Genomic DNA, 16,109 nt, shown 5'->3' with positions numbered 1-16,109 from the left:
AAAATCAGATGCCGACGCCATCCATCCCATGCCATCCCACGATGAAAGCCTTTTTGATGCATGAAAGTGTTAAGAAGAAAGAAAATGAGAATGAGGATGGGGAAAACCCAGATGTCAATCACCGACATCAAAGCTCATCCTCATATTTGTAGTTCAGTCGACGACCACCAACAACACGTTCCTGTCGACTATCCCGACGACTACTCTTCGGCGCAGACTTAGCCCCACGATTCTGTTGTTCCCTAAGGACGCGTTCACGATTGGCGGCTTCGCGAGCAAGTGTGTAGGGATCTTTCTCAGCTTCCTTGGGTGTTTCCTTGGAGCTTGCCTTTGAGCTTTCTGGTCTGGAGGTACGGCCTCGAGAGCGGTCGTTGTTTGGTTCGCGCCTGGGTCGTCGGGGTTGGGGGCGTGAGGAATGGTCGCTGACATTGGCGGACTCGGATCGATCTCGGCGAGATCTTTTGCGGTCTCGTTCGCGCTCTCGTCCGTTGCGATCATGGCCACGCTCGTTATTGTGGTCTCGTTCGCGGTTGCGATCTCTGCCGGACTCTCGGTCTCGGTCTCGTCGGTGATCTCTATCGGAATCTCGGGCTCGGTCTCGGTCTCGGCGATCACGATCATGGTCATGGTCACGGTTGCGGTCATGGTCGCGGCGGCGACTAGAACGAACTCTGTCGCCATCTCTGTTTCTCTCTCGCTCGCGCTCATCATCACGACGTGAGGATCTATCCTTACTCGAATGGCGGCTGCTCACTCGACTGGCTAAGTCACGAGATCCGCCTGTGTCTGAAGATTCCTTGAGCTTGTTGAGCCGCTTGTCGTCGATAGCGGGTGGGAGTCGACTGGAATGACGCGAGCCACCATTCTTTCCTGGACTGTGACTGCGACTGCGACTCCGACTTCGACTCCGACTTCGACTACGGGTGCGGCTATTGGCGCGACTGCGGTGACCGTGAGACCGTGCTGGGCGATATTCATCTCGGCGGCCTCTGCCATTGTGGCGATCTGCGCCACCTGATGAACGATGGCCGTTAGTACGGCCTTTTTGGACATCGTCAGAGCGGTTCGAATCACGCTGTCGGGAGTTCATTTTGTCATCGATGACCAGGTTTGCTGTGGCCGAGCGTGCGCGGGAGGATTGGCCTTGAGATGGGGATCGAGACCTTAGAGCTGGCTGCTGTGTTTGAGGATCTGGCTGGGTAGGAGATCCCGCTTGTGTGTTGTCTTGGGGGGGTTTCAGAATCCCCACTAGGATGGATGTTAGTATGGAAGTAAACGCAGAGATTGTTTCGCTAGACTTACCCTTGCGACAGTACCGGGATCTTATTGCCCCCTGTTCCTCGACCCTGCTGGAAAGCCCGCTGCCGAAGCATGCTAGTATTAGGCAGGCCTTGACGCATCCCTCTTGGGGCAGCCGGGGCACCTTCGACAACTGGTGCCTTGGGTGGCATGGGAGCTTGGTAACCGCCGTTCATGGGCATCTGGCCACCCCAGTAGCCACGGCCGCGACCAGCAGGGCCTTGGAACCCACCACGGCCATACCCGGGGCCTTGCCAGCCGTGATTGCTATTCGACATGGATTGATCCAGAGTTTCAATAGTGGGGATACCTTGTAGTTGCTGGCCTACTGCTCCATGTTCATCCGACACGGGCTCTGATCTGCCTTCATGTGTAGTTTCTTGGGATACTGAATCAGGACCGCTATTCCCGTTGGCATGAGGTCCGTCTCCATTGAGAACAGCTCCATCGGCGTTATCAGCTCCATTAGATGTCACCACAGTGTCTGATTCCGAATTTGTGTTGTAAATTGCGTGGCCAGAAGTAAAGCCTCCCCGGCCAGAGCCCTGGAAGCCTCCGCGTCCACCTCGATATCCTCCATAACCATATCCTTGGCCGGAGTAGCCAGACTGGTATTCTGGGTTAGAAGGGTAGGGCATATTAGGCCCACCAAATGCTCCATGAGGGCCACCGCCATTTGCAAAAGCATTTGGATTGTAATTATCTTGAGCATTCTGCCATGAGCCATCCCATCCTGACGATCCATACATGCCCTGTCCGTTATAATTCATTCCCATGCCCGTGCCCATGCCCATGCCCATTCCAGCCATGTTCGTTCCGTAGTCTCCGAACATTTCCTGATTTGCGGCCATTTGATCCATTGACAGGTTCATGCCTGAAAAATGTTAGTACTTTGGTCCGAGGGAAAGAGTAGATAGAAAAATGTACCCATTTGGTTTTGATAGTTGAGCATGTTGGACAGGAAGGGGTTCATCCCGTTCCAGCCCATGCCTTGGAAGCCTCCTTGACCCATATTCATCATGTTACCGTTCGGCTGCAGAGGTAGGTCCTCGGAGGGTTGGACAGATTCAGACTGGGCCATTTCTTCTTGGTTGGCGAGCTGTTTGGCTTCGTCGGTGGCCGTGGTAATTCCAGTGGACTGGTCAATAGCCTCAGACTGGATGCAGAGTTAGTTGGTGACTGAGAGTAGAGTACGAATGATGGAACCATACCTCAGAGACCAGCGGGACTGTTTCAGTGCCACCATTTTGCACAGGGTCTGATTCTTTGCTTTCTGCCAGGGCATCTTCGGTCGGAGCGCGATCTGACCCTGCGGCTGTTGCCTCGACTTCGCCCTCGACTTTAGGTGCATTTGGCACCTGGGCCACAATATCTGCAGCCCGATTCTGCTCGACGGGAACTTCAATGGAGGGCTGCTCGCATGATGCAAGAGTCTCTACTACTGGGGTGGCTGGAGTGGGAGTAGCAGCGGCTGACTGGCGTTCCTTCTCGCGCTTTTTCTCCTCGGTACGCAAAAAGACTTTCAAGGTGGTTCGTAGAGCCTTATTAGGCTTGCAGAGATCGGGAGAGACGGGGTTATGAGCGCATACGGGGCAAGTGTCCGAGAGTGATGTTTGACCTGTGCAATTAGAAAAAAGTACAGTCAGCTATCATGCATGACGGTGGGTTGGCAGGACTTGGGAGGGTCAGCGTACAAGCCTCGCATATAGACTGGTCACAACATGGCAGGCGAAACGCGTTCACCGCCAGCTTGTTGCAGATGGCGCATCGCAGCTTGAAAGGAATGTCATCCTGGGAAAGAGTGCTGTGGAGATAGATTAGACGGAGATGTTCTCGTTGTAGTTGCCAATGCGGATACGGATGCGCATGTGCATGTAGATGCGCGGGGGAGTGTCGCACGAACCTAGCGATGTCCAAGAGACCAGCCGGCGGGTCCGCCGCAGCCATTGCTGGTGAGGGAAAGATAGAGCGCACAACGGCAACCGAGTAACCGGGAAGATAGTGAAGTGGTGCAAAGTTGGAGAAAGTTGGATGGTCGGAGCTGCTGATGGAAATTGGCCGGAGAAAAGTTCGGCCGATCTACGAGTGGTCGGAGTGAAGTCAAGTCACAGTGGAAGGGGGTAAATAGATGGAATAGATGAGATGACAAGTATGATACTGTAGAATGAATAGGATAAAAAATTAATAAAATTATAGAATAACATAGTAGCAAGGCAACAACGTAAATACTAGGTAGTCTCGGATTAGATCAAGTAATTTTGGCCATCAACAGCAGTTACAGCGATACCATCTACGTGGTGTCTTCTGGCTGCCTCCGGAGCTAAGTTCTCGTCATCGACTGATTTACGGGGAAAGAGTGGATATGGAAGAAGAAGAAAAAGAAAGAGAAAAAGAAGAGACAATTAGATTGTACAGTGTTGGAAAAGGGTGAAGTAGATGTAAGTATGGAGTGTAGGGGAGTAAGTGTAAGTGTAAGGTAGAAGGACAAAGTAAAAGTCAGGAATGACGGAGGAGTGATAAAAGTCAAAAATGAAAGCCAAACCAAAAAAAAAGCTGATTTGATCAAATTAAAAAGAAAAAAAAAAAGGGAGCTCCACCTTTGCGGGTGCTTCGAATTTAAAAAGCCGCGACCGCCCGCCTATCGCCCCCAATCTGCGAATTACCTTCCTATAACTTCCCTCAAGTTATCCCCATGTCTATCTTTACTATGCACTTCACCTTGGCTTAATTTTTTTGCCCCAGCATGACAGAGGATAATTATCGACCTATATCCCCCGACCTTTCTTCTCCTTTCCCCTCGAATCCTAATCCGAACCCGATTCCTCCTCCGCACGCGTCTAGTTCCCCCCTCACTCACCGCGCCTCCTACGACGACTCGCCTTTCTTCAACGCCTATCAGCGTCCAGGTTCAGGCTCTGGTCCTAGTCGCGTACCCCAACAGTACGTGCCGCCCTTTCAACCCGGCTTTGACGATATGGCCCGTCGGTCCTCTCGCCTTCTCCAACACGACGACGCGCCTGCGCCTCTTCTCGAACCTCAGCTCTACACCGAAGCTCCCCCAGTGATGGCTGTCGCGCCACCAATGGAGATGGAGGAGCCTATGCCCGCACCTCCAGCTGCCCCCATCGAAGTCAAGACCAAGTTCCCTGTAGCCCGCATCAAGCGCATCATGCAGGCCGATGAGGATGTTGGCAAAGTCGCGCAGGTCACCCCCATCGCAGTTTGTACGTACCCCTCTCAACCTTGCAGCCCGGTTCTGTTGAGTCACACACAAGACCATCCCTTTCTAAAAATATCACAAACTAACTTTGATTTCCTTTCTCTTCCTATAGCCAAGGCACTCGAGCTCTTCATGATCTCTTTGGTCACCAAGGCCGCCCAAGAAGCCAAGGACCGCAATTCCAAGCGCGTCACCGCATCTCATCTCAAGCACGCTGTTGCTAAGGATGAGGTCCTCGATTTCCTGGCAGATATCATTGCCAAAGTACCAGACCAGCCCGCTGGACGCAAACATGAAGATGGCGAAGGCAGCGATCAAAATGAAGGTCGCCGGAAGCGTGGCCCGCGCAAACCAAAGGAGGAGAGTGATTAGGAGTGGCAATGGAAATGATTGACGATGCTAGATGGGTGGGGAACAGGCGCATATTTAACTTCTTCTTTATCTTGTGAACCGGCGTTGGGTGGATTCGGATTGTTCTGGGGTCTCATTTTGAATAGCGTATTTCCCTGTGAATAATATATTTTCATGGCAGGCAAGAGTCCTGCAAAGACTTGTCCATTGGACACATGATATCTACTACCTCAAGTTCCAACAATTCCCGTAGTTACTGTGGCCCTCAGTGGTGCGTTTGTAAACTGTTATCGTAGCGCAGCCACGATCCCCGAGTGTCCACCGCGGCTCCACTCAGCCTTCCCCCATCGACCTCTCCCCTCTTCATCTCCAAAGTTCTAGATTCCCCTCGTTGGATCATGCCGGAGAAATATGTCCAGTGTGAGTATTCCTGATCTATGCCACCTTAAGACCCGCTAATACTCACTCCTCTAGTGGTTCTCATCCAAATGGGCTCGGCTCATCGCCGGCAAGAAGCCTTGGCCTCCATCGGAGCTTGAACGACACTCCGTCTTTATCCACGACTGCAATGCCCTTCAGGTATGTTCTGCGCGTGTCCTTGCGTCGGCCCTGACTCACATAATACGTGTGTAGCATTTCTGGAACTCCAATTCCTCCCGCTCCGTTGAAGAGTCGATCGCTTTCGCGCGCACCTATCTCGAACGCCTCAACTTCCTCCTGACCGACGAGTCGCGCGGTCCGTCACCACACAACTGCGTCGAGACCGCCGCTACCTCGCGCATCTTCGTGACAGTCGCCCTCATCGCGCTCGCCTACCATGACGATGACCTCGTCCGATCCGCCGCGATCTTCTTCAACCACATAATCCACGCCGGGGTGCTGAAGACGGAAGAGGAGAGTGAAAGGGGAAGGGGAAGACCAAAGGAGAGCATCTCGACCGCATTTTCTCGCGCATTGGTCGACCTTGTTCGTCAGGCCGATAAGAGATCTGACAAAACTGAGACACTTTTGGTCGAGCTCCTCTTCGGCATCGCCAACAACATTCGTCTCCAGCCCGAGACCTTATCAACATGGTTCCGACCACGCGTCACCCCGGTCCGCTCAGATACGGAGTCAACGGGACCAAGTGGTGCGGAGTTTGCGGGCGCAACGCGTAAGGATGAGTTCCCTCTCTTCTACATGCTTGTCGACTACGTCCACAGCGACAAGAGCGCCGGTGACTTCGCGCGGACGGGACTCTTATATCTCATTGAGACTGCCTCTCGCTCCAAGAGTCTTGAGAGATGGTTGATTGAAAGTGATTTGGCGACCTTGATGGCTATTGGCTTGGGTGCGCTGTATAGCCAGTTGGGAAGGTGAGTACAAACATTCAATGAATCAAAACATTGAAAACCACAGCCGGAACTAATATCCTCCAGCCTTGAATACATCCCAACCGACGACGATGTGCCTCGCGTAGTTGCTCTATCCGACCATGCGAAGGAGGAGACTGCCCTCCAACCCACACTCAATGAAGCAATGGACACATTCATGTCCTATCTGCTATTCTGGCAGGACACCATTGACCATTGCAAGTCAGCTGAAGTCAATGACACCCTCTTGGATCACTTCCAGGTCCTATTCCTTGAACAATTATTGTAAATTTCTCCCGATTGAAGCCATGTTGACCGTTGCTAACAACCTCAGATACCCTTCGTTACTAGAGTCATCCGATGTAGCTGGCGGCTCGACAGCTGCGGTTCTGACTTATCTCTGTCGGATTCTTGATTCAGTCGACCAGGGCGAGCTGGTTCACAGAATCTTGCATTTCTTGCTAGCTTCCTCCCCGCCACCTGAACAACAGATGGATATGTCAGCCAGTCGTCGGAAATCGCTCAATGTGCTGGCCGCATTGTCGTCCGAGGCGGCTCAGCCTTCCCCGTCTCTATTCAACTTGCGTGATTTGGCCTTGCTTGGGTTACAATCTGCTAATCGTCAGACTGTACTCGCCACTCTCCGCCTGTTAAATGTTGTCCTCCAACGCCACCACCCCTTCGCACGATCTCTCATCCATACCATCCCCAGTCAACCAGCACGGCAGCGGTCGATCGGTGCTTTTAACGCAGAGTTGGAGCAGCTTCTCGGTCTCGCTACATCAATTTTCACAGAATCATCCCTGGACGAGTCCTACGATAACTACGTGGCGGATGCGACGTGGGTTCTTGAATCGCGGCTCTGTCTCCCTGTATCTGATGAGGAAGCCGAGAAAGTAGTTCCCCTCCCGCAACAGCTCCAACAGGATGACCCCATCGTGCAAGGTCTACTCACATGCCTGGATACATTTTTCACAAACAGCGTGATTGTCAATCTTGCCTTGACAGGAGTATTTATGAGTTTGGCATCTTCACATTTATTCTCTTTGGATGGCTGGGTACTAGTTGACCCAGCCTGTTACAACAAATCCACTTCAGAGTCCACCTCCACAATCGACCAAGTGCGCCAAGCATACCAGGTCCCAACATGGCCGGAGAACGCCGCGCCTACGTTGACTCTCGCCCTGCAAAAGCTCGTCGAACAAGTACGACAGTGGCAGAAAGATCTGCCCGATTTCGATGTCCTTGTCGCTGCCAGAAGGGAACTTCTCCACCAAGGTGACCGGCCCCAGACGCCCCCGGCTCGTTCACGCGAGACCTCCGAACCGCCAGGCCCGGGATCGGTATTGGCAGATCGCTCGCGCCCGTCGTTCCCGGATCCCCGGAGTCGTCCTTGCCCGGCTCTCGGGGTCGTTCCCCGAACAATATTGGTTCACCTGCTATGAATCCCAGCGCTATGGCGATACAGGGAGAGTCCATTGCCCGTCCAGATGAATCTCGCGGGTCATCAACGTCCCGGGCAGTAGCAGCCGAGGCCCTACGTCGACGCCTTGCCACGCCGTTTCCCCCCGTAACAACAGGGTCAACCCCTGCAGACGCGGAACTCGCCGGAGCCAGACCTAGTGAGGATGGCGATGCGGCGACGGCCAGCGCGGAGGAAATAGAGACGGAATCGCCGAGTGCGACCTTGGGCCACGTTCTGACTAACGTGGTCATTCTGTACGAGTTTCTGCTGGAGCTTTCGGCGGTTGTACAGGCGCGGGGAAGTCTATTTGAGGAAGCGGGATACCAATAGTGTATTTTCTGTGTATAGTTACTCGATGTATCTACTGTGTATAGTTGCATGTCTTTGCCAGTGGGCAGAGGGAAATAGAAAGGTACTAGTTCCAAGTTACTTTACAGAAAAGGAATCCCGTACACATGGGCATACATCGCGGAAGAGCCATGGAAGGCGAAGGTGAAGTTAGAGTTTGGGATAACCTTAATACTTAAGAGGAAAGAGCTACCCGGCATCAACCCGCACCTTCCTCACTCAAGCCCACCAATAGACCCTCTGGTACTGGGTAGCACTGTTTCGGAGTATTCCAGTACTAGTACCAGCACTACTAGTAGTACACTATGTTAGTACACTACGCTACTAAAAGTACTATTAATTGTAGTAATATTTATAGGGAGATGTGGATGATGAAGATGATCTATATGAAGGTCGATATAGGCCGATCTTAGAGCCTGAGGCATGTGTCAACAGGAACTAGGAATAATCGGGATATCAGTATCAGGATGGTACTATACTAGTCTATTAGAACCTATATGTCTATCTGCACTAATAATCACTAATATTCACTTATTGGAATACTACTACTAGTAGTAAAGTAGGCCCTACAGTGGGGCGATCCGCCAAGACTGCGTGACGATTCCGCTTGCGACGATTGGCGTGCAACTGGACAACTTGACCTTTACTCCCTTACGCCATGATTTCTTTTCCTTTCTCCTAATTTTACTTGAACCCTTGGACCCTTGGAACACTCACTATCGTCCTCCTTATAATTATAGACCTTATATATATCACCACGGCATGACCGGCCACCATGGCCTCCGCCCCTGAATACTCCCGCTCCTCCCGCGAAGATGCCCCATTCCTCCCCGAAAACACCTCCGACGATACCAACACTCCTACCGAGTCAAAGTCCCTCCACCAGAACAATGCCGACTCCGCCGCCGCTGCGAAAAAGATCGGCTTCCGGCTGAAGCTGACCCTCTTCCTGATGATCCTCGCCGTAGATATCGGCTTCGCATTCCTAGAGGGCCCTATGGTCCGCATTCTGGAATCTATCGCCTGTCGACAATATTTCGCCGTTGTCGATCCCTCCAAGATTGGCGCCAATGGCTATATCCCCGAGGACCAGTGCAAATTGCCCGAAGTTCAGTCGGAATTGGCCGCTGTGAAGGGCTACCATATGTTTTTCGATGGCCTGTTGAGTATGTTTATGTTCCCCCGTGCTTATCTCCATCCCTTGTCTGGATCCATCTGACGTGAGCGTTGATCTTCAGGCGCGGCCATGGCCTTTCCTTACGGTCTGCTGGCGGACCGGCGCGGGCGCAAATCTACCCTGGCCCTGGGTCTTCCGGGCTTCGCGATTAATTCCATCATTACTGTGGCGGTGATGTGGTTCTCGGATATCTTCCCCTTGCGGGCGATCTGGCTGTCTTCCTTGGCGTGGTTGATTGGTGGTGGTCCCGTTGTGGCATTTGCCATCATTTGGACTATGATGGCGGATGTTACCACGGAGTCGGAGAGGTATGAATTGTTCGCGATAGATATACCCGGAGCCGGAGGGGGGTATAATAAACACTATGCTAATAATAGTAACACTACAACAGAGCCGCCATGTTCTTCCAATTCGGCATTGTTTCGATGGGCGCGGACTTTGTTTCCACGGCTGCTAGTTCGTGGCTTATGGCGCTGAATCCCTGGATCCCGCTATTCATCGGCTTTATCATCATCTTCCTCGGATTATTGATGACGTTTCTCCTCCCAGAGACGAAACATGCCTTCGTCAAGGACGACCCCGTCCACGTGGAGCTCTCTGAGTTTGACGACGAGGCCGAACCGAAACGTCAGTACACCGACCCCAACGACACGGATAGCGAAATGAACACCCGTCCCTCAATGGACGCGCACATGTCATGGAGCTACCCGAAAACAAGCTCACGGGTCCGATCCTGGTGGGACAGATGCCGGACAAACATCCGCTTCTACGTCCGGCCGTATCTCTTCATCCTCGACCATAAACCGGTCCTCCTGCTCCTATCGGTGTTTCTAATCTACCGCCTCAGTCGCGGCTCCTCCTGGTTCCTCACCCAATATATCTCCACCCGCTATCATTGGTCAATAGCGGAGTCGAACCTCCTCGTCGCATTCCGACCAACAGTCACCATCCCAGTCTTCCTCTGGGGCCTCCCTTATCTGAAGAAGCACTACCTCAACGCCCGCCACTCGTCCACACAGAAGGACCTCTCCCTAGCCCGGGCTAGTATCCTCTGCTTCACGCTGGGAACACTGGGCATCGGACTCTCTCCCGCCATCGGCACTTTGATCCCGAGCATGATGCTCCAAGCCTCGGGGTCTGGCTTCGTCTTCCTCACGCGATCAATCATCACCACGCTAGTTGATCGGGACCAGACTGCCAGACTGTACACGGTGATTGAGATCCTGCAGTCGGTTGGTAATGTGGTAGCTAGCTTGACTATTACGGCGGTCTTCCAGCTTGGGTTAAGGCTTGGTGGGTTCTGGATCGGACTCGCATGGATGGTAACTAGTTCGTTGTTTTGCATGGTTGCGGCGGCTATCTGGGTCTTTCGTCTTCCTCCGGCGCCGAGGGAGGACTTTGTTGTTGGCGATTTTGAAGATGAGGAGTAGGTGGGGGGTAGATATAGATCACGATCGTGATGGATGCTCTCATCGACTTGTACAGTATACTATATATTCATATGTCTGGCATAGACCTGCACTAAGGGAGTTTCGGGTCTAAATATATTCAAATTGCATTCCAAGAAGTTCTCAGTCCAGAAGTTCCACTCAAGGGCTGGCAGGGCACTAATCAGTAGGTATTACGTCCATTGTATTTCATCGATTTTACATACCTAGGTATGCATTAGCATGCTGACTGATCCATGGATCGTCCCCGTTTGGTTCGCCCTAAGCTGATTACTGTATTAGTCAGCTATCTTATTTAGGCTATTTCTACATCATGATAAGACTCACGTGATATTCGCATGTGAAGGCCGGGGAAGTTCCTCGACCTCACCATTTATCTTCTGTCAGCTTGATTGACCACCGGCAGTGCTCACCCCCACTGTTTCTGTTTGTTTCAAACCTTGGAAGGTTACAAACACGATGGAGAAGTTCTCGCAGTTTCGAGATCGAGGTTAGTCCCTGTTCTTATGCATCTCATCTCTCGAGGCCACCCCCTCTAACAAAAGCACAGGCTCCGGCATTGCGCCTTTTCTCCCCATCCCCTCAGAGCCTCTTGGTCTGCAGGCCCCACTCCGCATCTTCCTCTTTTGCTTCAGGCTACCGCTGTTCATCTTTGTCACCGTCGCCTACTTCCTAATTCTACAATGGCTGCCCATCGGGTCACTGGGCAAAAAGGCCGCACTGTGGTGCATCCTCGGTGTGCCGAGTATATGGTGGATTGACCTACAAGTAGATGGAGTGCGAAAAGGGTTCGTTTATCCTATTCTTATCTTGTGTTTAATGTGTGCAAAATTTGGACCCAGCTAAACTCGATCTTTTTTTCTACTTTCAGCTCCCTCTCCAAACACCAACAAGCTCGCCTCCCACAACCCGGCTCAGTAATCGCCTCATCCTTTACATCCCCCATTGACGCAGTCTACCTTGCCGCAATCTTCGACCCAATCTTCACAGCCTCCTACCCAAACACCAAGCAAGTAGAGCATATCTCCCTCTTACAAGCTATCCTCCGTGCCTTCGCACAACCCTCCATCCGCCCGGCTACCGGAACAACTCTCGTTGAGGTCTCATCCCTCGTATCGAAATACCCCAACCGGCCCATTGTAATTTTCCCAGAGTGTACAACCACCAACAGCCGCGGCATTTTGCCTCTGAGCCAGTCTCTCCTCGGCGTACCGTCGAAAACAAAGATCTTCCCCGTCAGCCTGCGCTACACACCCGTCGATGTCGTGACTCCGCTTCCTGGAAGCTATGTCAGTTTCATTTGGACATTGCTGAGCAAGCCGACGCACTGTATTCGTGTTCGTATTGCGGAAGCGGTGCAGCGTGGAGCCAGTGCTATGGATCTGCCCCCTGCACGATCGACCCGCAAATCGACCTTTGAAACTAATTACCTCGATACACTAGATCAGGTTGATGGTGAGATTAGTTATGCGGATAACGCGTTGCTGGATCAGGTCGGTGAGTCTTTGGCTCGACTTGGGAGGGTTAAACGCGTGGGCCTGGGAGTTAAGGAGAAGGTTGATTTTGTTAAGATGTGGAGTAAGACGAGGAAGAGTTGGTGATGAGTATGAGCTTGGAATCGGGATTCTATTTTTCTTGTAATTTGATTTTATTCTATAGATATGGTCTGAACGATGTATGGATCTGATGCACTTTCTATTTTGTTGATTCGATTAGACTAGCTTCGGGCTGAGCTTGTCAGTCCTGCGTGGTATGTAGGGGGAATTCGCCGCGTCGCTTTATTGTGAGCATGCCTGAGCCCTAACCAGCAATCGTGACATCCACCTTGATTTCCAAGCCAAAATTTGACTGAAGTCTATAGATACCGATGGGTCCCATCTGATTTGAATCAAACAGCCATTCGTTACATACGACATCCGAAGATTTATGAAGTTGCTAATCGACATACAAAATTTGAGGGCAAGTATACTGGTGAAGTGCACATTCCAGCGCGGCCCAAAAATGCAACCACACCACCAAAACAAGGAATCACCCCTTGAGAAAGAAAGAGAGGTATTGCGATGTTAAACAAGCCAGCACGCCTTTTCTTTCTCCTTCCACGACAACCCAACGCCACCCACGCCAACGACCACGACGCCCAGGACTTAACGCCAAACCACCAAAATGCACTTCACCGTCCTCACCCTGCTAGCAGCTGGAGCAAGCGCATCATTCGTGCAGTCCTTCGTGCCAGAAGTCGCACACGCCTACGGCCTCGAAGAGCCAGGCCAATGGCACCAAATCGACAACAACAACCTCAACCAACACCAAGCAACCCCCGGCCTACGGCAACTCCATCAACTATGATATCAATGGTCAAACAGTCTATCAAGCCCATGGCTTCAAGCTTCCCCTGGGCCTCGGGCATGTTTGCCTCTGACTCTGCAGCCCCTAGCCAGAGCCACGGCTACGCTCATGTCCACCACCACCATGCGACCCCCCTCTTCCAACTCTCACTACCTCATGGCCAGCGCAACACCAACCCACCGCCCCAGCCACGGTCTGCACCTGCACCAGGCTCCTACCCCCTCTGCTAGTCCCAACCCAGCTGGCCACGGGCCCGCCGTTGCTCCGGATCAACACATCGGTGTTCCAGCCGGTGGTATGGGCGTTCCTCCCTCCGCCGAGGCCCCGGAGCCTTTGAATGCGGCCCCGGAGTCGGACGATGATATGGCCAATGCTGGCAGACAGAGTGACATTGCCCCCATCGACCCAATGGCCCCGGGTACCAATGTTGCTCCCGTGCAGGTGCATGATAAGTTTGGCGCTGATAAGGGTAATTCGTTCTGTCTTGGTCAATGCTTTGCCAGCCCCGAGGAAGCGCAGTGTCAACCACCTTATGTGAGTATATTCCCCCCTGACGTTGTTTCTGTTCGAAAACGAAATGGCTTGCTAATTGTTTCCTCTCATCAGAGTGACGCCGTTCTCCAGTCTGAGGGCTGCTATTCTTGCTGCTTCTCTCCCAATGAGGACTTCTAGGCTATTCTGTTAGCTTAAAGGTGACTCCAGCAGTCTTGGTTATCTAAGCTATTTGGTTTTAGGCTTGATTTTATCTTCTTTCGGGACAATGGGCTTTTGGTGTTGGGCTTCATATCCTTTGCTTTCTACTTGTTATTTCTTGGGTGTGGACTTTTTGTGCTTTATTATAAGATTTATATCCTTTTTCCGAAAATTTATGTAATACAGACTTGACTTGGAACAAATAAGATAATCATGTAAGGACGCGGGGATATAGTAGGCGCCTGTAGCGGGGACTTGGAGACGTAAACCCCCAGGGCTGATGCTTACCTAGGTACCTAGGCATCCTGCCAGTTGATTAATATATATATAGGATCTCGGGAGTTAACTTCGTCTCTCAAAAATGCTTGTTTCTTTTTGGCGTTGGCTTCAATTTATCTCTTTTGAATTAAGGTTATTCTCGTCTCTCTTAATTGGTCAACGAATGTACCTAGCGGGTAGCCTCCTCTCTATCTATCCGTACCGAGGGTATAATGTCCCCGAGGTCTTCTGCTTGGTAATACGCGGGGAACTCATGATTCCGATTCATGGTATATAGTAGTTATATCTCAAGCTACCGTGACCACCCATATTCAAGTTCCCAGCGTCTGACAACCAAGGAGTGTTCCTCCAAGTCCAAGTATCACCCGCATATCGACTGAATTCGAACCACACGGCATGGCCCCACCTGCAGATAAAACCAAGTCTTATATCCCATTATCAGGCGGCGCAGACGATGGCTGGTCAAACAGCGACAAGGCTACAGCTACATGCTACTGTGGAGCCGTACAACTAGCTTTCGTGAGTAATTTGCAGACTTCAAGCCAAAGATTTCCTCGGAATCCCGCGCGATCCTATTCCCACTTCTGTATCGGTATACTAACGTCTACCAGCCAACCCAAGGCCCCGGACTAATCGATACATTCGTCTGCCACTGCACAGACTGCCGCAAAATCACAGCATCAATGTTCGCATCAAATTTTATCATCTCGGACGCTCATCTTGAGCACGTACGAGGTCGCGACCTCCTGACTGAATTCAGCCAGTCAAAGACCATCGACTCTGGTAAAGCTATGGCGAATTTCTTTTGCTCGGTGTGTGGCTCGCTGATGTATCGCGTTGGAGAGGCGTACCCGGGAAGTATGATTTTGCGTTTGGGTACTGTGGATGATTTTAATTTACATGAGACTAGATTGAAGCCTAGGGTTGAGCAGTATACGAAGGATCGCGTGTCGTGGTTGTGTCGAGCAAATGGTATCAAGCAGGTTGAGGGGTCGGCGTATAAGCCGAAAATTTGACAGTGTGTGCTGTTAGGGAGCGTTGTACAGAAATGCTCAGGCTGTCTTTATTATTATGCAAGAGCTTATTTTGATGAAATTTCTTCTTGAATTAAAGCATGTAGATGAATGGAGTAGAAAGCGGGGTAGCTTACGTTGTACGCTGAGCCTTGCCTTATAACTACCTTAAGGTAGCAGAATGTGATCCTTTACATGTCACATCCCGTTAGATTTCTAGAATAATACTTCCCTCGATAACCACTCCATCCGCAAGATGGTCCTCAAACTCTATGGATCTGCCATGTCCACTTCGCGTGTCTTGGTCACAATTCTAGAGAAGGAATTACCATACGAACTCATCTTCATCGACATAGCAAAGGGTGACCAGAAGAGCGAAAGCTACCTGAAGCTACAGCCATTTGGCAAGGTGCCTGTGCTTGAAGATGATGGTTTTTTGATATTTGAAAGCAGGGCTATTTGCAAGTATCTTGCCAGGCAAGTCCAAGGCCACCGGTAAATAAAGACAGGACAAACGCTGACTGGATATCTGGATAGAAAATACGCTTCTGGGAAGAAACTCATTCCGGAGGGGGATGATGAGGCCTATGGACGCTTTGAACAAGCTTGCTCTATTGAACAAAGCTATTTCGCTGCCGCTGCCGAGACTATAGGGACTGAACTTGTTATCAGACCGTAAATATTCTTTGTTTGCTGTTCCCTTGATGCATAAACTAATCATTGACTACAGAAAGAAAGGACTAGGTCTCCCTGACGAAGCAAGGATCGTACAAGCCGAAAAGGACCTTGATACAGTCCTCGCTATTTATGAAAGTATTTTGGGCAAACAGAAATATCTTGCTGGAGACGAATTGACTTTGGCTGACCTCTTTCACTTGCCTAATGGAGCGGCTTTGAAGGCTGGTAAATGGAAGGAGGTGTTTGAAAAGTATCCGAACGTGGACAACTGGTTTAGGGAATTACAAGAGAGAGAGACCTGGGTGAAGGCTGCCGCAGAGGCGGGAACGATACCATAAGATATGCCCGTGTACCTCTAGTTCATATAATGGCTGGATGAAGAAAGTTGAAGGAATGAAATGCTCATTGTGATGTATCAACTTCGACAGCATTATATAACA

The 16,109-nt window shown here is 51.2% G+C and overlaps 10 protein-coding genes across 10 annotated transcripts; 9 read left to right on the top strand and 1 right to left on the bottom strand.

Annotated features, from left to right (window-relative positions):
* Positions 1-127: 127 nt before the first annotated feature.
* Positions 128-3,246, bottom strand: N7533_008068 (RING finger protein; the record flags this gene model as incomplete). Its single annotated transcript, XM_057104718.1, has 7 exons — positions 128-1,248; positions 1,303-1,374; positions 1,424-2,173; positions 2,227-2,455; positions 2,511-2,917; positions 2,994-3,103; positions 3,203-3,246. The coding sequence occupies 7 exons, from the start codon at positions 3,244-3,246 to the stop codon at positions 128-130; spliced, it is 2,733 nt and encodes a 910-aa protein (XP_056959675.1).
* Positions 3,247-4,042: 796 nt separating this feature from the next.
* nctA (negative cofactor 2 transcription regulator complex subunit BUR6) lies at positions 4,043-4,891 on the top strand (the record flags this gene model as incomplete). The annotated part of the gene is made up of 2 exons (XM_057104717.1): positions 4,043-4,523; positions 4,632-4,891. 2 exons carry the CDS (start codon positions 4,043-4,045, stop codon positions 4,889-4,891), a joined length of 741 nt encoding a protein of 246 aa, XP_056959674.1.
* Positions 4,892-5,281: 390 nt separating this feature from the next.
* On the top strand, positions 5,282-8,017 carry N7533_008066 (uncharacterized protein; the record flags this gene model as incomplete). Its single annotated transcript, XM_057104716.1, has 6 exons — positions 5,282-5,290; positions 5,345-5,449; positions 5,504-6,225; positions 6,289-6,507; positions 6,557-7,631; positions 7,691-8,017. 6 exons carry the CDS (start codon positions 5,282-5,284, stop codon positions 8,015-8,017), a joined length of 2,457 nt encoding a protein of 818 aa, XP_056959673.1.
* A 793-nt stretch (positions 8,018-8,810) lies between these two features.
* N7533_008065 (putative MFS transporter) lies at positions 8,811-10,642 on the top strand (the record flags this gene model as incomplete). The annotated part of the gene is made up of 3 exons (XM_057104715.1): positions 8,811-9,201; positions 9,274-9,520; positions 9,604-10,642. 3 exons carry the CDS (start codon positions 8,811-8,813, stop codon positions 10,640-10,642), a joined length of 1,677 nt encoding a protein of 558 aa, XP_056959672.1.
* A 477-nt stretch (positions 10,643-11,119) lies between these two features.
* On the top strand, positions 11,120-12,261 carry N7533_008064 (lysophosphatidic acid acyltransferase LOA1; the record flags this gene model as incomplete). Its single annotated transcript, XM_057104714.1, has 3 exons — positions 11,120-11,150; positions 11,211-11,448; positions 11,532-12,261. 3 exons carry the CDS (start codon positions 11,120-11,122, stop codon positions 12,259-12,261), a joined length of 999 nt encoding a protein of 332 aa, XP_056959671.1.
* Positions 12,262-12,823: 562 nt separating this feature from the next.
* On the top strand, positions 12,824-13,006 carry N7533_008063 (uncharacterized protein; the record flags this gene model as incomplete). The annotated part of the gene is made up of 1 exon (XM_057104713.1): positions 12,824-13,006. One exon carries the CDS (start codon positions 12,824-12,826, stop codon positions 13,004-13,006), a length of 183 nt encoding a protein of 60 aa, XP_056959670.1.
* A 108-nt stretch (positions 13,007-13,114) lies between these two features.
* On the top strand, positions 13,115-13,678 carry N7533_008062 (uncharacterized protein; the record flags this gene model as incomplete). Its single annotated transcript, XM_057104712.1, has 1 exon — positions 13,115-13,678. One exon carries the CDS (start codon positions 13,115-13,117, stop codon positions 13,676-13,678), a length of 564 nt encoding a protein of 187 aa, XP_056959669.1.
* Positions 13,679-14,374: 696 nt separating this feature from the next.
* On the top strand, positions 14,375-14,994 carry N7533_008061 (GFA family protein; the record flags this gene model as incomplete). The annotated part of the gene is made up of 2 exons (XM_057104711.1): positions 14,375-14,497; positions 14,590-14,994. 2 exons carry the CDS (start codon positions 14,375-14,377, stop codon positions 14,992-14,994), a joined length of 528 nt encoding a protein of 175 aa, XP_056959668.1.
* A 253-nt stretch (positions 14,995-15,247) lies between these two features.
* N7533_008060 (uncharacterized protein) lies at positions 15,248-15,490 on the top strand (the record flags this gene model as incomplete). The annotated part of the gene is made up of 1 exon (XM_057104710.1): positions 15,248-15,490. The coding sequence occupies one exon, from the start codon at positions 15,248-15,250 to the stop codon at positions 15,488-15,490; it is 243 nt and encodes an 80-aa protein (XP_056959667.1).
* A 205-nt stretch (positions 15,491-15,695) lies between these two features.
* Positions 15,696-16,007, top strand: N7533_008059 (uncharacterized protein; the record flags this gene model as incomplete). The annotated part of the gene is made up of 1 exon (XM_057104709.1): positions 15,696-16,007. One exon carries the CDS (start codon positions 15,696-15,698, stop codon positions 16,005-16,007), a length of 312 nt encoding a protein of 103 aa, XP_056959666.1.
* Between the last annotated feature and the right edge of the window lie 102 nt (positions 16,008-16,109).

The sequence above is a fragment of the Penicillium manginii genome (assembly GCF_028828005.1).
Source record: "Penicillium manginii strain IBT 31320 chromosome Unknown utg000005l:1.0-5665137.0:1.0-5668048.0, whole genome shotgun sequence".
Taxonomy (NCBI): Eukaryota; Fungi; Ascomycota; class Eurotiomycetes; order Eurotiales; family Aspergillaceae; genus Penicillium; species Penicillium manginii.
The sequence above is the reverse complement of the archived record's forward strand: the minus strand, read 5'-3'. Positions and strand labels throughout refer to the sequence as shown.